Genomic DNA, 26,250 nt, shown 5'->3' with positions numbered 1-26,250 from the left:
CCCAACTTTCCCTTACTCAAGATGTTCAAAACATAAAAAAAAAATCAAAAAGTTTGTTTTTTTTTTTAATTTCAGGTTCTAATACATGCCAGACTCGATTATCCGAAGGCCTCGGGAAAATTTTACTTCGGAGAATCGAATCTTGGGATAGCCGAATCACGAAAAAAAAATTTTTTTTCGGTGTCCAATTTTTGATTGTCGAGCTATTGTATGACCCATAAACTACTCTTAAATGATTTAGAATTTTGAAAGCCAAGATGGCGGCCAAAATGGCCGGGCTGAAATATTTAAAAAATGCATTTTTTTTATTTAAAAGGCTTTGACTAAAATGGGGTCGCAGAACTTGAACTTGAGTTTTTTTTTTCTTTTTTACTTTATTAAATATTTGTATTTTGTTTAAGTATTGTGAACTGTTTTTATGTTTTTAATTTCTATTGATTTTTCTTCTCTTCATTTGAAATTTATTTATCTTTATATTTTTTCTCTAAACAAATAAGTTTTAATTTTCTTAGGTCAAATCAGTTACGAGTTATGTAGAAAAACGTTTGGGCGAAAATGGGTTTAAGATACAGCGTATTTTAAAAATATCTGTGTCAGTTAAAAAGTTGTATTGACCATTTTTGTATAGCCTCACTATCCAATACCCCAACAGAATTCTGGTAAAATTACACCATTGGACCCCCTTCGGACATTTATAAATATAGATAAATCTTGATCTTTTGCAACCGGAAGAGTTTAATTTGTTCAATTCCAACAAAAAATTGAAGATTTTTAAGAAAAAACCCGATTTAATCCCACCAGGGGTGAGATAGAGCCTTTCTTACTTAAGAATATAACTTCTTTCAATTCACAACATCGACTTGATACAAAAAATCTTATGATGAAAGCAAGGTATTATTAATGATATGTTTTCTAAAAGAAATTGAAAACGAAATTTTCACCAATAGAATATAGCTTCGAATGCGCAAGTGACGACACACACCGCGGTTTTGGTTTTCTAGTTTTGGTACGAGCCCAAAAAGCGAACAAAGCAGGCGCAAAGCAAAACCGAGTAAACCGCACAGTGGGAAGCTTGCCATTCAGCATCTACAAAAGTGAGAGAGTCATGGCCTATCTACAATCACTTAACTTAGAAAATTTCACTTAGCTTAGGAGTTTGAATCAATGGAAATGAATCTGATCTTCTACAATGAAAAGGAATAAAATTAGAAACTTGACGTTTGGTTTGGAAAATTTCAAAATCTACGGTAAGTTGACGTTTCCATATCAAAGGTAAACAAACAACTGCATAGCAACGTATATCAGCCCAGCAAATTTTCTAAGTTGATTGTGGATGACGGCCGTAATTTGTGTACATTTTCTAAGTTTTACTTTACTTAACTATTCTAAGCTAAGTGATTGTAGATAGGCCATCAGAGATAGATATAGAATTATCTACGTGCGCATGTATTGCGTATACGTACACGAAAAAGATTGAGGTTGAATTTTGTACCGACCAGCAAAACAAATGGTGTGCAAGTGTGCGTGAGCGCGGGCTTAGATAACTCTATTTTTACAACCGCACCACTACACACTCAATCGCAATACCTTAGGTAGGTAGCCATTGGAAACTTTGAAAACGATATAAAGCTTAAAAGCTTCGAAAGCTCCTATTGGAATCCAATGAACTCTGTTAAATAAAACGACACGACAAATGAAGCCTACTTAAAGGCGATTTAAGAAGCACACGGGAAACAAATTGTTTGTACCCGGATGAATGTCCTATGTCAAAAAAGTTTTTGCATAAACATTAGACAGTTATGCAAAAACGGACAGAGCAAGAGAAACCGAAAAGCTACGATATCTTACATGTTGAAGGAAACATCGGTAGACAAGCTACTACAAACGAGTATAAGTCGAACCAACACATATGTGCGTCAACGATTTTTAGGATTAAAATTCATGCTGAATCGACATATTTACGAAGATGGAAATGACGTCCAGCCTTAAAGTAAAACCTATCGAGAAATTAAAAGTGAGAGAGTGTGCGTGCAACATGGAGTTAAACTTTTCAAAGTACCATGGTAATCTTCACAGCAACTTCACAGAAAGTTTAACTCCATGTTGCACACACTCTCACTTTTAATTTCTCGATACCTTTCTTTAGTAAGAAAGGCAAAAAGTAAATCGTTCTAAAAGTTGTTCGGGATTGCCGATCGATGTCAAATTTGTTTCAGATGCTCACTCATGGTCTGTACTATGAATGTAGGAAGAAATTTCAGATAAAATTAGAAACGAAAAATGTTGGCGAAGGTCACCAGGTGGGCTTTTACCTTTTTTTTGGGATTTTTTTCTTATGGTAGGTTAATCAAACGGCTCTAACTCCAGAACCATATTATGAATCTGGATGAAAATTTGGGAGGTTGTAGAGCTCGAAAAATGCAATTTTTGAGATAAATAAAAGATATGAAAATGAAAAATTTTGACCATATTTTCATTTGAAAACTGTGTATTTTGTTGAAAAGTCTGTCCACATCCGAAAACGGATGGATATTTCGAAATTTGAGCGGCAACTCGCCCAGGTTCAGCACACTAGCTTTCATCTGCATTCAGAAGAATCAAAATCGGATTCAGGGGAGCTGAGAACGGCGCGACACAAAATTTGGCAAAATTTTACCACATACGAACATCACTCGATTTATTTTCTCAAAATTCAAGGGTTGGAGATAGACGAGTTCTGTCAAGATGAATCGATAGAGCGTCGAAAATCAATGCAGTGTGATTTTTTGGCGATTTTTCCGATTAATATTCATGCTGTTACGTCTTATTTTCGACGATGAAAAAGACGTCCAGCCATAAAGTAAAACCTATACCTTTTTTTAGTAAGAAAGGCAAAAAGGATGAAAATGACTACCCGAGCGTGTTGAAAAGGCCAAAACCATCAAATAAAGGGTCAACAACTACGTTTTTGCCTTTTTTTTATTTTGGAATTTGTGAAGTAGCAAGAAAATCGATAATCGCAGTAAATTTTTGAAATGCATTTTTTCTTGTGTTCACTTTTTTGTTTTTTTTTTTTTAAGATAAATATCATTTCATCAACTTCTTTTACTAGTAAAATAGCAAGGACCTAAAACGGGGCCGTTTAACAAATAGAAGTGTCGCAAGAAAAGTTGTATTTTCCATCCTATTGACATACTAAAACAAAAGTGTTCCGTGCTTGTGAGTGTTCCGACAAACAAAAACATTAATTTTTGAAGAACGTTTTAATTTCAGATTCCCTCCCCACACCTCATCATCACTTTCCCACTCACCTATTGGTCTCGTTCTCTGCTGTGGGCCAATTTCGAACTGCACCTGGAAGTCGGCATGGTCACCCAGCCGGAAGCCAAACCCGAGCCGCGAGTCCGTTCCTGTTCGTAAGAGGAGAAGAAAAAGATAGACTAAGTTAAAAATACACAAGAAATGGACCTGCAGAGTGGGTCATTCCGACTTCCCAAACAAGGCAGCACGGATGAATCACACTTTCGATTTCGTTCGAATCTTCTGCGTGTGCAGTCGCGAAGTCGGCCGGTTCCCCACCCCCCAGTAGTATGCATCACGGACGGAAGAAACGCACCACCGATAACGATGAGATAATTGCCCTGTGTCCGTCCAACTTGGGCTGCAACAACAACCTGAAGAGACCCAATCATCATCATCGTGTGACATCATCGTCGTCTATTAGGCAGGGCGCCAAACCCGTTGGAGAAATGCGGAAATCCGATCCGGTGGCCAGTCGCCGGACAAACCGGTTCACCGATGCGTTTGTGAAACATTTTCTAACGCAGCTGGGCATGGCCAAGTAAGTACAGTTCAATTAGCCTTCCTCAGTCAGTGGCAAATTACAAATTGCTCAACTCGACTCGAGATTTCGTAATTTCGCCACTGCTCTTGAATTATTACCGCACACACGCTTACTCTCTTTAAATGGTTCAATTAGATCACGAATGAAAATATTACTCGCGCACTAAAGTCTGCATTGGCCAAATACCAAGCAGAAAAAATAGAGCCTTAAAAGTGATCGTTTGTTTCGCGCCTGAGCTTCACCAAATATTGAACGCAATTAGATTAGATGAGCGGCGTCGATCACAGAAAAAAGAAGAAAACAATTATGAGCGATTAATTGCGAATCAGGCCAACGGCGTCGGCGATTTTTTGAAATAATTTACTTATGCGGTGACGACTGAACGTTTGACGATTCGCGGGTTTTGGATCAATTTGTAATTTAAATTGCATTGATCATTTCTCGCACTCTGGTGACTTGCAGAAATCAAACCGGTCCACTTTCATTTTTTTTTGTTTCTATGTGTTGACAAAAATATATTTGTTTAAATGTTACCTTTTTTGATTGGCGGGATGTTGGAGTAGACTAGAGAAAGGATGGAAGGCAGCTCCTCAGGTACGATGAACGCGTTGGCATCTGAAAAAAGGAGAACAAATTTAGAATTTAAAAAGAAATATTTAAACATTTTTTTTTCGTGGTCGAATCTTGTCGCAAGACAAAATAAATCAATAAAATTTCCGAAGATCGAGTATTCATAATACAACAGTTTTAATTCAAAATGTAAAAAATATCCGGACAATTTTGAATTAAGTGGTGTCATCACTTCAATATCTGGAGTTTTTTTTTTTTAAAAAAGGTCCTATAAACAAAATTTTAATTTTTGCTTTTTGGGTGTTTTTAAGTGCCCCTGAAGGAGCTATTACACTACGGCAAACAAAGAAACAAACTCGCACTTTTGACAGTTTGCCAGTTTGCCTGGATTTGTTTGTACAAACGACAGCCTGCATATACATTTTGGCTTGTTGGTGAGCTTGCCGCAAACAGGTCTGCGAGTTTGGCCAACTGTCAAACACGAAAAAGTGCGAGTTTGTTTGTTTGTTTGTTTGCGGTAGTGTGATATCTCCTTGACTCAATGCGGTTCTAAAAACACCCAAAAAGCAAAAAATAAAATTTTGTTTATAGGACTTTGAAAAAAAAAAACTCTGGGATGTATCATCTGATTACCGCCCTTTTTTTAAAGCAGCTAGACATTTGGATTAAAATAGGCCGATGGCAATTTTCCATCAAAGTAGGCATCTTTTGGGTTCAAAACGTGGCCTTGGTGCAGGGTGTCCACCTCAAGAAAAAAAAACTGGTATACTTAGGCCGTGGCAAATATTTATCAATGTTTATGACCATCCCTTCCCCCCCTCCCCTTCTTCAAAATTGGTCCGAAAAATCAGGGGGCAAAAACATATTTTTTCAAAAAACTTCAAAATTTTAACCCTGTACTGACAATTTTTTTCGATTTTTTATTTTTTATTTTTCCCTTTAACTTTCTTGCTAGTTTTTCTGTTATAGTATGGCACCATTATCATTTAAATTGTATAAAATCCTTACTTCTTTTTACTTAAAATATAGGAAAGCCAACGATGACCCCTAAAAATAATTCATTTTTAAATAAGGGCGATGCAAATATTTAAAAAAGTTTTTGTCCCTCGGCGAGGTCAAGGGGGCAAAAAATAAAAAAATATAAAAATTTAAATAACAAGCCATAGTCTTCACATTTAAATGAAAAAAGTGTTTTAAAATACATTTTACAATAGTTCAGTTGTTTTGCAATCTCTAGTTTTCAAAAAATCTAAGATCTGACAAAAATAAAAATTGTATCGAAAAAAAAAGATTTTGCATCGAAAATTTTCAAAAAAAATTTAGATTTTTTAATAAACCCAAACATGCTAAAAATGATTTTAAACGCAGAAGAATGTGTTTTAATTTGATTTCAGCTGGTTGCACTTGAATTTTCATTGAAATTTTGAAGTTTATTGTAAAAATATTTTTTTTGCCCCCTGATTTTTCGGGCCAGTTTTGAAGGGGGTGACAAAACTTTTAAAAATATTTGTACCAGCCTAAATTGGGAAAGTCACATAACATTTATGTTTGACTTGTGGTATGTGACATAAGTCAAACTTCCAACCCTAAAATTTAAAGCGTTCTTCTTTCCAATGCTTTTGAAAGATCAAAAAAGGGTTGAAAATTGGATTTTTGGCGAATTTTTGGATCGAAGCCCGTCTAGAGACGGGGTTGGGTTGTAGAGGGTTGATGAAAATAAAAGTCAAATCAACTGAAAACAATCTAAAATTTATTTTTTTCCTTTGATAATCATATTTAGCATGTTTGGGCTAGATGAAAAATATTTTGAATTGTCATGAAATTTCAATGTATGTACAGGACCGCAAAAATTTCTTTTTTCGTAAAAATGAAAGTTTCTTGAAAATTTGATATTAATATAATATTTGTTACCCCACCCCCCAATATTTTCCAAAAAAAAAAAAAACTTCAAAATTTCAATGAAAATGTTGTCAGCTGAAATCAATTCAAAATGCATTCTTTTGCGTTTAGTATCACTTTTAGCATGTTTATGTTTATTCGATAATCTTTAACATTTTTGCAAAATTTCGATGTGCAGTTCGGCAAAACGTTTTTTTTCACATTTTTTTTTTGTTTTTGTCAATTTTACATTTTTTGAAAACTAATGTTTGCAAAAAACTGAAAAGCATTCCAAAACAACCACCCCCCTCGACCCCGGCCAGAGCCGAGGGGCTCAAACTTTGAAAAATATTTGCATCAACCTATGAAAAAAAAAGTATTTTGATCCGAAAAACTAAAAATAAAGAAACGATTGTTTTTTTTACATGGGACAACTGTGAAATTGTTGTTGTGAGCAGTAACACTTTCAAGAACCTTGATTTTAAAAACCTAAAATATCAGAATAAGATTTTTTTATTTTGTCAAACAAGAAGTTCAAGAAATTTTGAAATACAGTCCTTTTAATTACGATATCTTTTTCTGAAGTATCCTTTCCACAACTTTCCGACCAGGATATGAAAGCGTCTCAAAACAACATCTAAACCTTCATCATCGGGACAGTTAGAGTAACCATAAACTAACGTCATCATCATCGCATCAATTAGCACCTTTTGAAGAAAAGTAAAAGTTATGACATTCACGGTGCAATAAAATGTAAAACAATCGTTTACAGACAAATGGCTTCTTTTGCATGCAACCGAAAGTATTTTGAAATGCCATACGTGGTCGTGGTCCTCCTAAAAAGTGAATGTGATGAATTCGATACGGGCATCATCCGGTTGGTCCTAACTTATCATCGCATCCACAAATTTGGTTTGTTTTTATGGTGAATCATGCCAAAGTTGTTGACATTTTAATTTTGAGATGAATGAGGCAAATTTGAATAATATTTTGTTAATCCTCGATCAACAAAGTCCTAAAGTCCTCGATTTTTATGTACAACGGTTAAATACACGATTATAAGCCATTTCTGATCACTTTTTTTTTCATTCCAATGCAAAAAAAATTGACAGGACAACATTTTTTCGATGGATCAACTATGGTCCCCTTGGACCGAGCTGCCAAGTAGGACGTTTTCAGTGAAGAAGTGCCACGAAGTTATTTTTTTAAATTGATTTAAAAATCCATTTTTAATCCTTTGCGGTTGTACAAAGGGTCATTGTACTCAACAAAATAATCAATAATTAATTTTAATTAAAATCAAGAACACTTTATTTAAATTATATATAAACCTATGACAATTGTTTCGCCAACAAAGCGTCTCTTTCATATCCCAATTTAGCCATTTCACGAATCACTGCCTAATTGAGGGGTGGGCAGTCAGTCAGCTGGCAAAGGTAGCAACAAATAAAGAAGGAACGAAATAATAACAATAAAAAAAACCTCCGCCACAAACACCCAATTACACAGCCCATTAAGGTGCATGGTCACCGTTTGGGGTCCGTCCGTGTTTGACGCCGCCGCGCGGATATTAATGTTATTATGACCGCGAGGGGTCGGACACTCGTGCGGTCATTTGGGCTCAATTGAGGATCATGATATGAATTTAATATTGTTTTAACTGAAATAAGCTCAAAATTTGAATATCGTATCAAAAGTCAAATATTCGATCTGTTTGTCTGTGTCACCTCACGCTAATAAACCTTGCCCTTTTTGGAGCTTTGTGACCCGAGATTCGTTTGATGATGATCACAATTCTGTGTACACCTTGAAGGAAAAGATCCCATCAAATTTAATTACGCCAACCCAACGACGTTGTTCGATCGTGATTTTGTTAAAAGTTTTTGTTTTATGCTGAGTTGACACCATCGTCGCTAATGACGGGGGCACTTTTGACCTATTGCACAACGTTTCGGGTCCATTCGCGGTTCATCAAACGCTGAACGATGGATGATTTCCATAAATCAAGCCATGTGGCCAAGATTAGACCCAAGTTGGCCGGCTTAGTCTGTGGTGTTTATGGCTTAGGGCGATTAATACAGGGTGATTACCGCGGCGGGTAGTTATTTTCCAACATCGATTCTAACATCGATAAGTGTTGTTTTTCGTGAAAGTGGGTTATGTTTTCAGCTTGTAGGTATGTTTACAACAAATAAATTCATCAAACATCAATCCACCTCTTTTATGATTTATTAGTGATGCATTTACACCACGTCAAGCCAACAAGTTGCGCAAAAACTAAATAACAATTCATTTTCAAACTCTCACTCTCGTTCGTCATAGTCGTCTTGCATGCAATGCAATCTCTTCGCAAAGAGAGGGCACTTGAAATGCAAATTGGCGAGTTTCACACACTCGTGGTAAATGTCAACACCACCCCAGACAGTGTGTGTTCGTTTTGTGATTGAAGCTAATGTTGTAGAAACCTCCGCCAACGAGCGCGCGCCGCCGCCAATGGCCGTGGCATGGTTGAGCAGAGCTAAACTTCATTGCGATTAAAAAGTGTGAATATCAATGAGATTATGTTTTAGCACGTACTAACTAATTGCAAGGTTTCGCGCAAGAAAATTATTTGGGTAAACACTTTAATTATCAAATTCACGGACGAAATGCGGAATCTGCGAATAATATTATCCAATTGAAGTCATGTATGAAAAAAAAACAGTGAAATGAGATCCTCTTTTTCGAGACATTCTTATTTTTTGTATGATTGATCAGTAGTGCGGTGCCGGTGTGGACGCTCAGTCCTGTTTTTTCGTGCTATTTTCCGTCTCTTTTGTGTCGCTGTTCGAGTGCATGGGGTGATTGGTCATTATAATTAAATAATGGCATCAGTAGTGCGGTGCCTGTGTGGACGCGCAGTCCTGTTTTTTCGTGTTATTTTCCGTCTCTTTTGTGTCGGTGTTCGAGTGCATGGGGTGATTGGTCATTATAATTAAATAATGGCATCAGTAGTGCGGTGCCTGTGTGGACGCTCAGTCCTGTTTTTTCGTGTTATTTTCCGTCTCTTTTGTGTCGGTGTTCGAGTGCATGGGGTGATTGGTCATTATAATTAAATAATGGCATCAGTAGTGCGGTGCCTGTGTGGACGCTCAGTCCTGTTTTTTCGTGTTATTTTCCGTCTCTTTTGTGTCGGTGTTCGAGTGCATGGGGTGATTGGTCATTATAATTAAATAATGGCATCAGTAGTGCGGTGCCTGTGTGGACGCTCAGTCCTGTTTTTTCGTGTTATTTTCCGTCTCTTTTGTGTCGGTGTTCGAGTGCATGGGGTGATTGGTCATTATAATTAAATAATGGCATCAGTAGTGCGGTGCCTGTGTGGACGCGCAGTCCTGTTTTTTCGTGTTATTTTCCGTCTCTTTTGTGTCGGTGTTCGAGTGCATGGGGTGATTGGTCATTATAATTAAATAATGGCATCAGTAGTGCGGTGCCTGTGTGGACGCTCAGTCCTGTTTTTTCGTGTTATTTTCCGTCTCTTTTGTGTCGGTGTTCGAGTGCATGGGGTGATTGGTCATTATAATTAAATAATGGCATCAGTAGTGCGGTGCCTGTGTGGACGCGCAGTCCTGTTTTTTTTTCTTTTTCGTTTTTTTCCGTCTCTTTTGTGTCGCTATTTGTGTACATGGGGTGATTGGATTTCTTCTTCTTCTTTTTTCATTTATTTTTTGTTCGCGCGTTCGTTGGCCGATGAATTTTATTTTTGTTCTCTTTATATAGTTTTCGATAGAAACGATCCGATATTTGTTTTTTGAGACAAGCAAGTCGTATTGCTGGATTAAGTCCTTTCCATATCATCGAAGATCAGAAGGCACGTCGACGGATATGTTTTAAGGCTTATGATATAAAATAATTTTAATGAATGAAGCCCTTCCTACATCACCGTTGATCGGAAGGCACGCCGACGGAGAATTTCTGGAGAATCGCGGTCGAATTAATACTATATTTAAATCCCTAGATAGGTATCTTTCCGCAGCCGGCTGCCTAAGATTTTTAAAAATTTCAACCGATAAACAAATTGCTCATGGTCGCATCACCTACCACAGTGAATCCTGACCTCATACCCATCTTACTAACCCCTCAAAACTCATGTGATACTTTGTCGGAGACGCAGTCGATTTGGCGGTCCCATCACTCAAGTATCGGCTAACATTCCTATCCACTTCCCCGTGTCTTACCACTGGTCGTGGCCGGCGTCGGTATTGATCAGCACGATAGGGACCTTTGAAAATTGCGAAGGGGTGATGATTGGTTCCTACTTTTCTTCTGTGGTCCACGGAGCAATGTTTGGGGGTCCTGGTCAATAACGAAGTAGCAGCTACGGGTAGACACCAATGCTATGCTATGCTATGCATTCTTATTTTTGGTATGATTTTTCATTATTATTATTAGGCCGTTGCAAATATTTTTCAAGTTTATGTCCCTCTACTCTGAACAATGTCGAGGGATTGAAATTACGAGCCATGGTTTCAACATTTTAATGAAAAAAGTGTTTTAAAATGCATTATACACCTGTCCAGCTGTTTTTCCATCATTAGTTTCCATAATATTTAAGTATTGACGAAAATTTTATTTTTTGCGAAAAATAAAATTTTTGCGGCGCTGTACATTGGAATTTCATAAAAATTCAAAATATTCAACTGAAGTTTTGATTTTTTGAATAAAAAAAATACGATTTTTGGATCAAAGATCATTTTTTAAGTAAAGAGCACAGTTTTCAAGACATTTTCAGATGATTTTTTTTCGCAAAATGTTCAGTTTTTTGCAATTTAAAAATATTTTATGAAGGAAAGCCACCTTTACAAAAAATATTTACAAAATGCTGAGTAATTCCAAAAACAAAAAAAAAATAAAAAAAATTAATGAAATAAGCCATAGTTTCAAAATTTGCATCGAAAAAGTGTTTTAAAATGCATTTTACACTGGTTCCGTAGTTTTGCAAAGTTTTCGAAAAAATGTAAAATTTGACGAAAACAAAAGTTTAAGCGAAAAAAAAACTTTGTGCGATAATAAACAGCTAAAATTTTCAAAAATTCAATAGATTTTTAAATCAACTCAAACATGCTAAAAATGATTCTTTACGCAGGGGCAGCGATGGAATAATCATCATCAAAAAATATCACTGGACGTTCATCAAGAGAAAAAATCCGAATGGAGCATGACTCTCCTCTCTCGCGCACGAGAGATCTGTAAAAAGAATCTTAAAAAATCATCATCTTGATTATTCGGTGGAACATCTTATTCACTACTACACTTGCAAGTGTAACGTCGAAAAAAGATCTGTCACATTTTGTAGAAGGGCAATTTGTGTAAACAAAGTGAAATAAATATTATTAAATGGTGCTGACAAGGAAATTCACAAAAAATCATCAGCAGATTGATTTTTTCGGGGAATTTCGTGAGCTATTTTCTTTTGCGTGATTTGCCTCCTCTCTCTTTCGCGGGTGAAGAAAGTTCGCAAACGAATTTGATTTTTTTTTGCGATTATTCCATCCCTGGGCAGGGGAATGTATTTAAAATTGATTTTAACTGATTTCACCCAACATTTTTTTTGCCTATGATTTTTCGGGCCACATTTGAAGGAAGGGGGGAGACAAAAACATTTAAAAAAAAATGTACCAGCCTTAAGTCATTCTTAATTATAACATTTCAAAATAAATTCATAACTTTTCGAAAATACTTTTTCAGGGGTGCGTTTCCTTCATAAGGCATTTTTTAAATTGCAAAAATCTGAGCATTTAAAAAAAAAAAATCACCAAGCTTCCTATAATTTGAAAATTGTGCAATTTATCAAAAAAAATCAATGTTATCGATTGCAAAATTGATTTTGCAACTAAACATTCTATTTGAAATCTTGTTCGACAACAGTTTAGATGTTAAAAAAAAATCAAATCTGGAACAATTTTTTTAGTAACTGCCACCTTAGACTGTGCTACAATCCACTGAACAATGTAATTCCGATTTTGAAACCGGATAAAAATCCTGCTGAAGCCTCAAGCTATCGGCCCATTAGTTTGCTTTCATCTATTAGTAAATTATTCGAAAGAATAATTCTTAATAGAATGATGACGCACATTAATGAAAATTCAATTTTCGATGATGAGCAGTTTGGATTTCGCCTTGGGCATTCAACTACTCATCAGTTGTTGAGAGTTTCAAATTTAATTCGAAGCAACAAATCTGAGGGCTATTCTACTGGCGCTGCTCTTCTAGACATAGAAAAAGCATTTGACAGTGTTTGGCATAAAGGTTTGATTGCGAAATTGAAAAGGTTTAATTTTCCGATTTATATCGTGAAAATTATTCAAAATTATTTGACGGATCGTACTCTGCAGGTATGTTATCAGAATAGCAAATCTGATCAACTACCTGTACGTGCTGGCGTCCCTCAAGGAAGCATTTTGGGTCCAATTTTATACAATATTTTTACTTCTGACTTGCCTGATTTGCCCCCAGGATGTCAGAAATCACTTTTTGCTGATGACACAAGCATCTCCGCCAAAGGCAGAAGCCTTCGTGTCATCACAAGAAGATTACAAAAAGCTTGGATATTTTCAATTCTTATTTGAAAGAATGGAAAATTACTCCAAATGCTGCAAAACTCAACTTATTATTTTCCCTCACAAACCAAGGGCTGATTTTCTTAAACCAAAAGTCATCACATTATAAAGATGAATGAGGTAAATTTAAAGTGGGAGGATCAAGTGAAATATCTTGGACTTGGTTTTGACAAAAACCTTACTTACAAGGATCACATTGAAAGTATCCTGGTTAAATGTAACAAATATATTAAATGTTTGTATCCACTTATAAACAGGAATTCTAGACTTTGTCTCAAGAATAAACTGTTAATTTATAAACAAATTTTCAGACCTGCCATGCTTTATGCTGTGCCGATCTGGACAAGCTGTTGCTTAACCAGGAAGAAAAAACTTCAGAGGATTCAGAACAAAATTCTGAAAATGATTCTGAAACTTCCTCCTGGTTCAGCACCAGTGAACTTCATCAATTAGCCGAAGTTGACACTTTGGATGTTATGTCCAATAAGATAATTGATGCATTTCGACAAAAATCATTGCAGTCTTCAGCTGCATTGATCCGCTCTTTATATAGTTTATAAGTTAGTTTTAGGTATCCCTTTCCCTTTTGTACATGTAGGACCTCCTACATTTGAAATCACTGAATAGCGAAAGCTACAATATTTCATGAATAAATGAAAGTTGCTAGTATTTAAAATTGAGGTGAAAAGTCATCGTTTGTGATTGGACACTCAATAATATTTTAACTGAATGAATGTACATGGAAAAGAAATTTGAATAAATATAAATTTAAAAAAAAAATCCACTGAACAACACAGAAAAAAAAACCTGCCCTCAATTGGGTACTAAAGCCCTATGTAAATTTTTATGTACAACGGTAAAAAACACGATCAAAAACCATTTCTGATCACTTTTTTTCATTTTAATGCAAAAAAATAATAATGACAAGACAACATTTTTTCGATGGATCAACTATGGTCCCCTTGAAACGAGCTGTCAAGTAGGAGCTTTTCTGTCAAGAAATACGGCGAGGTTAATTTTTCAAAATTGATTTAAAAATCCATTTTAAACTTTTTGTGGTTGTACAAAGGGTCATTGTACTCAGAAAAATAAGCTTTATCACTGTAAACAATAATATTAGAAATCTAAGCTTCATTTTAGGACCCAAATTGGGCAATTTGACCCAAATTGAGCAATGCATTGCTTAAGAGCGAGTCCACGAGCAAAGCATACCCATCTCGCATCGATCTCACCAATCTGCCTGAAATTTTCAGGGGTTGTTTGTACATATAAAACTAGCATCTGGCCAAAATATGAGCACTCTAGGTCAACGGGAAGTGGGGCAAATCGGGACACAAAGTTTGAAGGTTCAAAACCGTCAAAAATCTTAAAAAGGTTATAACTTAGGCAAAATTCAATTTGTTTTCAAAATTCAAAATGCATCTTAAAGGGCATAAAAAATGCAACAAAATGCAGGGAGATGCATCCCAATTGAATAAATCTAAAGGGAGTTATTGGCATTTTAGTGAAAAAATAGCATAATTTTCAAACTCAAATAAAAAAGTGTTCCATCCAGATATCAACTCGGTTCGACCTGCAGCTTGTAGGGGACCATCTGAGGCTGAGAACGTTTTGGGTAAGGCAGTTTAACATATTAACTTTTACTTTTAGTAAATTTTTTTATTGTAGATTTTTGCTCGGGGGACCCCTTAGATCCCATTTTCTGGTGATAATTTTATCATATTCGTGTTCCTGAGACAATTTTCACAATAGAAACATGCATAAAAATGTTTATTTTGATCCATTTGAGCCCTTTAAAAAATTAAAGTTAAAAAAAAAACTTCGATTCAAATTTATTGAAAATCAAGTTCGTTTCCAAGGATACTAGATGACACTAGAAAAAAGCAGCTTCTAAATATTTTTTTAACTTTCTATTTTTAAAGGGCTCAAATGGATCAAACAAACATTTTTAATGCATGTTTTTATTGTAAAATTGTCTCAGGAACCCGAATATGATAAAATTATCATAAGAAAATGGGATCTAAGGGGTCCTCCAAGCAAAAATTTACAATAAAAAAATTCACTAAAAGTAAAAGTGTCTATTTAATATATTAAACTGCCTTACCCAAATCGTTCTCAGTTATGCTATTTTTTCACTAAAATGCCAATAACTCCCTTTAGATTTATTCAATTGGGATGCTTCTCCCTGCATTTTGTTGCATTTTTTAAGCCCTTTCAGATGCATTTTGAATTTTAAAAATTGATTGAATTTTGCCTAAGTTATAGCCTTTTTAAGATTTTTGACGGTTTTGAACCTTCAAACTTTGTGTCCCGATTTGCCCCACTTCCCGTTGACCTAGAGTGCTCATAATATTAACTAGGGTCTTGTGGGACCCCAACACGGATCGAATGAGACCAGAACGGTCCAAATCGGTTCAGCCAGTCCGGATATAATCGAGTGCATATTTTTCGGCGCACGGACTTAAAGACATACACACGCACAGACATTTGCTCAGAATTTGATTCTGAGTCGATAGTGTGGTAAACTCACGGCCAAAACTTAAAAAATGTCGTCAAACGACCGTTCGCTACAACTTTGCAAACAAGACTGAAGACCTTCCCGACAAAAGCCACTTTCCACGATCATGCAAAGAGCGCACTCACACTTACGACTCTTTCATTTCATTTCTCCCGCGCCGCGCGATTCTGACACGACGTTCGAAAGCTTTTCAGCCATCGTCGCATTCGTTCGTTATCTCTCTCTCTAATTTCTCTCTCTTTTATTTAGCAAAGCTTTACGTTGCGCAGCAGACCCAACCTAGACGAAGCACTCACACTCATACAGCGTGTGTACACGTTGCTGACCAATTTCTTGGCACACGATGGTGCTCTCGCTTTATGTGCGTCGTCGTTGCTTTTCAGCAAACCAAGCACAATCGATTTTCGACTTTAACATTTGAAACGGTCTTAATTCATTTCTTCGTCTTACTTTCCATAAATTAATTTATTCATTTAAGTTCTTTTTTTGCATGAATTATTATCTTGGTCTTATTCTCTACATTATCCCCCTTCTCTACTCTTTTTTTCTGTTTTCTGGCTTTGTTTTCTACTGAATTTTTAATATTTTGATATGACGCTTCACAAATAAAATGTAATTTAAATTTATTTTTTTCCAGTATTTAAATAAAAGTAAACATGCTTTTTCGAAGTCTCATAGCTATGTTTTAGATCACTGTAGATATCTGTCAAATGAATCAAATTTTCGTTTCTTGTTAAGCAAAACTCTATTTTTTACAGTAGACCAACATCAAATAATAATGTCAAACGGTTTGCTAATTTGTGTATTGAGTTGATTATTTCCAAACTCATCCTGCAAGCTTGCTTTTTTACCATATAATTTCTTTTTACCAAATCATACAATTCTCAACCTCTTTTCTTCTTTTTATCGTCTCAAAAGTATTCGTCTTCGATGTTTTTTTATTAGATTTATTCTGCTCTTTTCCATTTTCAGTTATTTTTTATTGTTCTTTTTTATAATTGCATTGCATTATTGTATTTGATCAATAATACACGTGCAATTACACTATACCTGCTTTCTTTCCTTTTTTATTATTTGATTGATATTCAGATCATATTGTGTTAATTGTTTTGATCTTATTCTATCTTTGTGACCCATTATATTTTTCTATGATTCGACCAATTTGCTTTTGTTGATCTCTAGTTTTATTTTATGTTTTATATTCAAACTGTAAATCTCAAATTGATAGTAAAGCATTCTAATAATTCGATTTGCTCAATCATTTTCAGTTTTAAAAAATTTCTCTTAGTTTCGTATGTTCTCTTTTCAGTCGTTCTACTTATAACTTACATATCTTTTTTTTTATTCATTTTTTTTTTTGCCGAATTCGTGTAAAAACTTCTGCTATACAGGCCACTGTACTTTTCAAAGTTTACTATCTTCTTCTGTTATATTTAAATCTATCTGATTTGGATTTTTTTTTTTATTGGATTTCAAATATTCATCTCATTCCCTGTTATTGATGCACAAAATTCATGTTTTGTTGCTCAGTGATGATTTCCAAACTTGTTGCTTACATGCTTACAAAGTCACTCAGAAAATTTTGGAGAAAATCCTATTTAATTTAATCCTGCTTTTCCCGTTTCTGCTGATCTGCTCAATGCTTATGAGGTTTTGATTTTCAAGCTGCCGTTTTTACGTATTTTTTCAACTTATAGACAATTTCAAAGCAATTCCAAATTATTTCTTCATTTAAGATCATTCCAAAATTAGTTGTTACCCTTTTTCATGATAAGAAAACAATGTTATTAAATTTCCTTAGAAACTCTGTCCAACAATCATACATAATGCGTGTAGATTTCAAACCACCGTCATTTAAATTTTCACCTTGAACCTTATCGTTTCTTACATTTTGTTTTTTAAAAGTGACAAAATGTTCAAAATCATCGCAGATCGATTTGTTTTGTTTTTTTTTTTTTGAGAAGTCATTTGCAGTTTATTTTCTTGTTAGGGTTAGTAACCTCTATTGTTTATAACATTGTCCAATATTTTGTTTCCATAATCATTTTAAATCCTTTTGTTTTTTTTTCTTTTCTTGTGAAAAAAAAACGCTTATTTTGTTTTTTCATTCAGAAATTCAATTAATAAACTTTTAAATAATTCAAAATTATTTATACCTCTTTTCTTGTTTTCAAAATCATTCACTAAATTATCTTTAGAAACTCATTCCTGTTATCGAACATTAATTCAGTTCAATAAATAAATATAAGAAAGGTAGGTTTCCATGCTACCGTTTATTTCATTATCTCCTTTGACTGATTGAAATTTCCAAAATCATGGGTTTTTGTTTTGCTGTGAAAAATTCAAATCAAATCAAATTTACTTTATTTCCTAAAAAAAAAAATCGGTTCAGAATCCTCCAAAATCATTCCAAATTAGTTTGTTACTCTTTTATAATAAAACAAACCACTTTTATTAAATGTACTCCAGAAGCTCAGTCCAATGTTCTGACATAAGGCGTTTATATTTCTAAACCAACGACTGTTACCTTTTCTCTTCATACTTTTCTGTCTTTTTTCTAATTTATCCTTAAAGCGTATGAATCTCAGAACCAAAGTCTCTTTTTCCATTTTCATCCTTAACTGACAGAAATTTCAACAATAGTTTCTCATTATTTCTTCTTTCAGAATAATTCAAAATTAAATTGACCTTGCTTTGATGATATATATTTTTTTTTAATTTTTCAATCATTAAGCGTGTATATTAAAAAAACCATCGTATCTTATTTCGCTCTTAACTTCACGGTTTGTTTTCAATACGTGATAAAATGTTCCAAAACATAACAGATTTTTTTATCGTTCCTATTTTATTTCCTTATTTAAATATTTAATCTATCGTTTTTCATATTTTACATCGAGCGATTTTTTTTTGCCATCCCCAATTCTGTTTTGTTCTTTGCTTGAGAAAAAATCTTCTATTTTATTCCCTACAGCAGCAATTCTCAACCTTCTTGTAGGCCGTTACCCCCTGCCATGTGAATCAAGTAGGCCCACTACCCCCGTTGAGAATCGCTGCCCTACAGGAACACAACTAAGAAACTTCAAGTATCATTTCAAATTGTTCTGCTTTTATTTTTAGCACTTTTATTCAATTATCTCGTGAAAACGTGTTTTTCAACCACCGTTTCTTACATTTTCTTCATAAAATGATTTGAAAAATCATTTTAAATTATTTTGTTTGATTTTCGCTAAGGGAAAAAAAATCACTTCTCTGTTTGTTTTTTTATCATTTTAATATGTTTCCAAACTACCATTTCTTATATTATATCCTTAAACTGCCTGAAATTTCTAAAATTACTCCGAATAATATAAATCGTCTTTTTTTGTGAAAAACAAATCACTTCCACTTTTTCTCCAACAACAATTCCATTCAGAATTCTCCATTATCATCTCGATTATCATTCCAATTGTTTTGTTGTTCTTTCACGATAAAAAAAACCCATTTATTTAAGTTTTCTCTAGAAGCTCAATCCAATGTTTAGATAAAGGCGCATAAATCTCAAAACTAACGTCTATTTTATTTTCTCTTAAAATTTTGCCGTTTTTCAATTTTCACCGAGTCCCATTTTTTTTGTTAAGAAAAAAAATATATATATATATATTTTAATTTCTTTGTTTGGTTTTTAACCAACCGTTTCTTATAGTATCTTACTACCCGGTTTTTTTAATCATGAAACTTTTTTTTTCTTGAGAAAAATACTTCTTTTTTTATAATTTTGTTCCTTTTTTTTATCATCATAATAAAATTACTGTTATTGAATTCCTTCAATCGTTGAGCGTGTAAATATAAATAAAAAATTTAAGCGATTTTTTTTATCCCGTATTTAATTTGGCTCATTCTTAATTATTTGTTTTCTTTTTGGGGAAAAAATAAAAATTTAGAAATAATCATTTTTATTTAAATTCCTTGTTTGGGTTTTCAATCAAGCGTTTCTTATGTTTTCTCACTAACCCGTATCTATTTTAATCACCAATTTTCCTGTTATCATTTTTATTTATTTCATTTTTTTTTTTGCTCATTTCAACTATTTGTTTTTTTTTAAGTAAAAAAACACTTTTTTTATTTAATAATGTCCAGAAAACTTGTGTTTTACAACCACTGTTTCTTCAATCATTTTTTTCTTTTCATTAAAAGAAAACTACTTCAGAAACCATCGAATCATTTATTTTTTATTTTTTTTTTTGCTGTATCGAGCGATTTTTTCAGTTCTCCAAATTTTCTTGTGCTCATTCTAAACTATTTGTTTTTTTTTAAATAAAAAAAAAACTTTTATTTAATAATCTCCAGAAAACTTGTGTTCTACAACCACAGTTTCTAACATTATCTCCTTGAACTGACTGAAATTTCCAAATCAATTCCGAATTATTGCAATCATCTTTTTTGTTTTTTTTTTCTTTTCATTAAAAGAAAACAACAGTTATTTAATCCTTCAGAAACTATCGAATCATTTTTTTTTTGCTGTATCGAGCGATTTTTTTTCAGCTCTCTCACTTTTCTTGTTTCCTTTCTATTTTAATCACCACCTTTTTCCTGTTATTGAGAAAAAGAAACTTATTTTTTTTTCTCTTTTCATTAAAAGAAAATTACTGTTATTTAATTCTTCTTAAACCATCGTATCATTTTATTTATTTCATTTTTTTTGCTCATTCCAAACTATTTGTTTTTTTTTAAATAAAAAAAAACACTTTTATTTTATAATCTTCAGAAAACTTGTGTTTTACAACCACAGTTTCTTCAATCATTTTTTTTCTTTTCATTAAAAGAAAACTACTTCAGAAACCATTGAATCATTTTTTTATTTTTTTATTTTTTTGCTGTATCGAGCGATTTTTTCAGTTCTCCCAATTTCTTGTGCTCATTCCAAACTATTTGTTTTTTTTTTAATAAAAAAAACATTTTTATTTAATAATCTCCAGAAAACTTGTGTTCTACAACCACAGTTTTTTACATTATCTCCTTGAACTGACTGAAATTTCCAAATCAATTCCGAATTATTGCAATCATCTTTTTTTGTTTTTTTTTTCTTTTCATTAAAAAGAAAACTACTGTTATTTTATTCTTCAGAAACCATCGAATCATTTTTTTTTTGCTTTATCGAACGATTTTTTTTTCAGCTCTTCCACTTTTCTTGTGCTCATTTCAAACCATTTGTTTTTTTTTAATAAAATAAATACTTTTACTTAATAATCTCAAGAAAATTTGTGTTCTACAACCACAGTTTCTTACATTACCTCCTTGAACTGACTGAAATTTCCAAATTAATACTGAATTATTGCAATCATCTTTTTTTTTTTTTTTTTTGTTAAAAACAAATCAACTCTTCTCCAAACTCATTGCAATTTATGTTGTTGCTCTTTTATGATGGAAATCACTTTTTTTATTTCAAATCTCAAAATCAATGTCCATTGCATTCTCTCTTCGAACTTTTCCGTTCGTGTTATTTAAAAAAAACATTTCCACTCCATTTTCTTGTTTAGGTTCTTAATTAACCCTTTCTCAAGTTTTCTTATCAACCCGTTTTTTTTTTTATCTGATTCACGCTCAGAAATCAGTTGAGGCGTTCGTCAACATTATATGTGATCAGTTGAGGCGTACGTCAACTATTTTCATTTTTTTTTTCTTTTTTTTTTGCAATTGAGGCGTTCGTCAACTCATTTTTGTTTTTTTGTTTATTTGGTGCAGTTGAGGCGTTCGTCAACTGATTTTTTTTTGCGCTGTGGAGGGGTTCGTCCACTCCATTCCTCTCTCTGTCTTTCTTTTTCCATTGAAATCCTCACCATACGTACCTATCGACTGCGCCATGTGGTAAACTCACGGCCAAAACTTAAAAAATGTCGTCAAACGACCGTTCGCTACAACTTTGCAAACAAGACTGAAGACCTTCCCGACAAAAGCCACTTTCCACGATCATGCAAAGAGCGCACTCACACTTACGACTCTTTCATTTCATTTCTCCCGCGCCGCGCGATTCTGACACGACGTTCGAAAGCTTTTCAGCCATCGTCGCATTCGTTCGTTATCTCTCTCTCTAATTTCTCTCTCTTTTATTTAGCAAAGCTTTACGTTGCGCAGCAGACCCAACCTAGACGAAGCACTCACACTCATACAGCGTGTGTACACGTTGCTGACCAATTTCTTGGCACACGATGGTGCTCTCGCTTTATGTGCGTCGTCGTTGCTTTTCAGCAAACCAAGCACAATCGATTTTCGACTTTAACATTTGAAACGGTCTTAATTCATTTCTTCGTCTTACTTTCCATAAATTAATTTATTCATTTAAGTTCTTTTTTTGCATGAATTATTATCTTGGTCTTATTCTCTACAGATAGGTAGGTCTACGAGGTCGAATTAAGAAGTTCTTTTTTCGAGTGATTTTTTAAGCCTTTCCTCAGTAAGATGAGGAAGGCAAATAGGCCAATAATTCTATTTTTTCGACATTTGTATTTTCAAAATCGATAAATCTTCACAAAGACAATGGTCAATCTGGAGTCAGTATGGAAAATTCGCATTTAAAAATTTTGATGTTTAGACTACTTAAAAATAGCTTTAGGCTTTTTGCAACAATTTCACAAAAAAAGAACGAAAAAAATCGTGTTCTTGTTTTTTTCTTTCAGTGTATTTTTTTTTTTTTCAGAAAGCCCGTCCAATTTCCTACAAGTTTGTGTTTGACCCCTTTTTGATACGATGCTTCGAGATACATCAACGTTTAAATTACGACACAGACAATGATTTAAATAGCTTACGCCCTTCTGAAATGTTATTCTCGAGTGCAAAATTTCCGGAAAAATCCTGTTTTTATCTGTAATTGCCCAAAAATAATTTAAATCAGTTACCCTTTTATCGTTTCCCGCATGCTTGCATGCATACATATTAAAACGAATTGAAAATCAAGTTTGTCGCCCATCCGTTAGTTGAAGTTACTTGCTGCTTGCGTTGTTGGTTTGTCCTCAAGGACAGAGAGCTCTGCGAGTTCTTCAATCACGTGCCATTCCAATTTTGCTCTTGTTATTACCGGATAACCTTCAGTCTAGATCAAGTTCTGTGGAACCTCATTTCTGCAAAGCAAGTTAAACATCTCAACGTGTATTACATGAACCAACCAGAAACGATCTTGCCGGCGCGCATAAAACTGGTTCGTTCGTAAATCTTGCAGCGTCGTGGTTGATATTTCAGAAGGGTAATTGTGGACAACTTAGTCCAGAATTGTCTTAAACTAAACATGCAGCACGCTACCCTACCCACATTAATTCAGCTTGTCGCGATCAAAAATCTAGTGCCGGAAATGAACTCTCTACACCCCGAAACGTCCTTGGGCAACTGTCCGTCTATAATTGGCTCGTTTCGCTAATGATTTTTGAACCGCCTCTTGAAACCGCTTTGAAGGCCGTTTCGGCACTAAATTGCTTGACTGAGCTTGGCAGACCTGCAGGCAGGGGTCTTTCCGCCAGGTGTCAAAAATTAAGACCCGATTCGGTTGCCTCCACCATTTCTCGGACGGCGGATGCTGTTTTTGTATTGGCCCTTGGGCGTCGATCGAACGGTGAGATGAACAAAAACAACGAGCCGTCAAATTGTTTGGGGAGCACGTGATGATTATTGAGTGCCGTTTTGGGGCTAATTCAATTAGTTGACGCTTTAAGGGTTCAAATCGATGATTGATTGTTGTGCAGCGTCACGGTTGACGGAAATCCCGTTTCGGGGGCAGATTTGGTTTGACGTGAAATGTTGGGGATAACGTCATGATATTAGATTTTTTTTCTATCCAGATTTTTAAGCGAAGATGGCGTTACGAATGGTGCACGCCCGAAATGTCAAAATCGTGCAGTTGTACCAACATTAGAAAAAAAGTGTGGCTGTCATGCCATTATATATATTTTTTTTGTAATGTTGGTACCACTGCGTAATTTTGACATTTCGGGCATTCCAACTCAACCTACACGGATAAAAATGGGTTCCTTAAATCGTGAACAAGCGCTCATGAAATTGGAAACCACGATCAAAGCGTACCATGAAATCTGAAAACTTTAAGTAAAACAATGGGCCAATTTCAGTTTGTAAACAAAGATACTATCCTGCTCACGTCAGTCGATGTTTACATTAGGAGTTCTTTGGCTGTCTTTCTTCGTGGCTCCGATTTTCATTGTCATTCATCCGTGTACTTTGACTACACTGTAAAAATAAACCTGAACCTAGGTGTTAAACCATTCTAAATCATGGTTTCGAATTATTTTTTACTCAGAATACAATTTAGAAATAACTGTCAGCCGAATAAGGCACAATCTCACAAAAAAAGCCAAGTGCAGTCGAACAAATTTTCGTGAAATTCGTCGCTTTTGCACCATCTTTTGCTCGCAATCTTTGGGAAAACCGCCACCACGCCATCGAGACATCGGCAACGAGAGTTTTGCCTCACACATCGTTCGAATTACCACGTTCAATGCCACTTTTATTAGCCCCAAACAACGTGCCGAGCAAAGCCGGCAAAAGCCACCGGTTATTCGCGCCGCCGCCGTCTAATCGCGCGCGTTTCAATTTTAAATAGAAAATCAATAAAACCCCCTCCACACACTGTAAAAAAGTGAAAACAAATTAATTCACACACACTGTTGAGTTTCGTTGTATGTTTTTGTTGTTGTTGAAGTGCATGAAAGTTGTGTGGCTCTGACTCTGTGTGTGCATTACTGGAAGTGGGTGAATCGAATTAATTCGGAATTTGCTCGTGTTCCGGTTTCTGTGTATTGGTATTCAAAACTGGGGTCTGCTCGTCCCAAAATTAGAAACGGAATCACTATGACATTTGCGACGAACCTAATTTGCATACCACACGGTCCATTGAGTTCCAACCAAGGGTTGAAGATCGACGTAAGAAACATGTCTGACTTGGTTATCAAACGCGAATGCATTACATCACTGTAGAGGGCTCAGCCTCCGCCGCTCAGCTCAGCTCGCGTGAACCCTGAGAAAAGTGTGTTGATTTATGGCAGCACCGCCACCAGCATCTTAATTTAGAGTGTAGCAGAGTTATTGCTCGCAGCGATGACATTGACACGCTTCGTCGTGGGAAACGTTTTATGCGAGCTTTTATCTGGCTTATTTTTCGCAGTGCATTCACCACCAGACAACGTGAACGACCTTTAAATATTTTCCATCCCAGCTAGCGGCGAATGGGCGGTCGTTATGACAGTTGCCATAAACGATCACCTCGCGTTTGACACTTCGACCATTATGGCAGACACATTAAACATTATTTTTATCTAGATTGAGGATCTCCAGATAAATTTAATGGAAAAACCACGATTGAGAAACGAGAAAAGCAAACGCTTACTAAAAAAGTGCAATCCCCCGTCGGCGTGAGTGAACAAAGCGCCCAAATGTTTGGCCAAAGTTACTTAATATTTTTCCTCGAGCATCATCTCTCGGGCGCGAGTACTTGCTCACTTGCTGAGCATAAATTGCATCACCCTGGCGAACACATCGACTGCCACTGGGTGTTGTGTTGTCTTGGTGGCGCGTGCGGCGCTTACTCCACATTGTAATAAGAGTTTTTTTTCTTCTTTCTTATGACGAATGATTTCTTACAAACACTCGAAAACGTTGCTTGAAGTTTGATGCAGGTATTGTGAAAAAGCAGCTTCAAAGTGCACACATACTTTGGAGTGAGAGAGATTTAATCGAAAAGTTGAGATGAGATGTTTATCTGAGAGCTGATGAAAATTGTGCCGGTGAAAATATTTGCACATACATTTTTTTATAGAAGGATTGCTTTTTCACAAAATGCTTGACGGAACAAGAAGAAACTCGGCCAAGCATTACAAAAACAAGAATAAATTATTGGAAGAACATGATATTTTTTTAAATATGTTTCTTACTTACTACTTATCAATTCTTCATAAAACTTTTTTAAAGAGCTACTCACAAAATGAACCGAGACAAGAAAAAAATTGGTTTGAAGCAATACAAAAAATATATGTATTTGAATTTTAAAAATGTTACAAAACTATTGAAAGCAGCGTTGCTAATTTGTTTTTCAGGAATATAAATTTTCCCTGCATTTTCCCCATATCCGCATTCTGCGACCCCGTTTTAGTCAAATTTGAATAGAGTTGATTATTACTATTACATTACAAAATGCCTTTTTACAATCTTTCATCATCGCCATTTTTTCCGCCATCTTGGATTTAAACATTCTGAATCCCTTTGGGAGCGTTCTTTTTTTACGTAACGTAGTTGGGGGGCGGGGGAGGTGGAGGCGTTCGAAGGCCGTGTAACGCTCAATTTTTTTTTTAAATTTGTATGTAAATTATATTAGAAAAAAAAAACAGTTATAGCGGTTACACTCAAACCCCGATGGTTTGACACCAACTGTTGTCAAACGAACGGGGTCACTTTTTAGTTTGACACCCCTTTTACACGGAGTTTACACACAACCAAACGTTTGTATAGATTTTTCATATCTCGCAATAGTTTTTTAAACTCCTTATTTTGAACATACAAAATTAAAATGTTTGAATGCAAAAAATTTCTCACTCCGACCCTTTGTCCTTTCGATTATACAACAATTCTCTACGTTTTCACAAATTTACTTTTCTTTATTTTTTTTAAATATAAATTTCTTCATGCATTCTCTACGTCAAGAGATGCAATTTTGCATAATCAGTTTTTCAAATATAAGAAAATCTGTACCTTCAGGATTTTCTGATTGAGCAGCCGTACCCTAAGATGACAGCTTTTGTGAGTTGCGCGAATACACCGACAGATGGCAACGTGAGCCTCGTTGGAGCTCGTCCGTTAAATACGCCACTCAATGTTCATATGAGAATCTTTCT

General features: G+C 34.9%; 1 protein-coding gene across 1 annotated transcript in view; it reads right to left on the bottom strand.

The window, feature by feature from the left end:
* LOC6036339 overlaps positions 1–26,250 on the bottom strand; it is a 36,514-nt gene that overhangs the window by 5,540 nt on the left and 4,724 nt on the right. Inside the window, exons 2-3 of the mRNA XM_038255268.1 lie at positions 4,358–4,438; positions 3,291–3,389 (exon numbers count right to left, since the gene is read on the bottom strand). Coding sequence (XP_038111196.1) covers positions 3,291–3,389; positions 4,358–4,438 — 180 coding nt within the window. The remainder of the gene's footprint in view (positions 1–3,290; positions 3,390–4,357; positions 4,439–26,250) is intronic.

This window comes from Culex quinquefasciatus, chromosome 2 (assembly GCF_015732765.1).
Source record: "Culex quinquefasciatus strain JHB chromosome 2, VPISU_Cqui_1.0_pri_paternal, whole genome shotgun sequence".
Lineage (NCBI taxonomy): Eukaryota > Metazoa > Arthropoda > Insecta > Diptera > Culicidae > Culex > Culex quinquefasciatus.
Note: the sequence above shows the minus strand (reverse complement) of the source record. Positions and strands in the feature narration are given on the sequence as shown.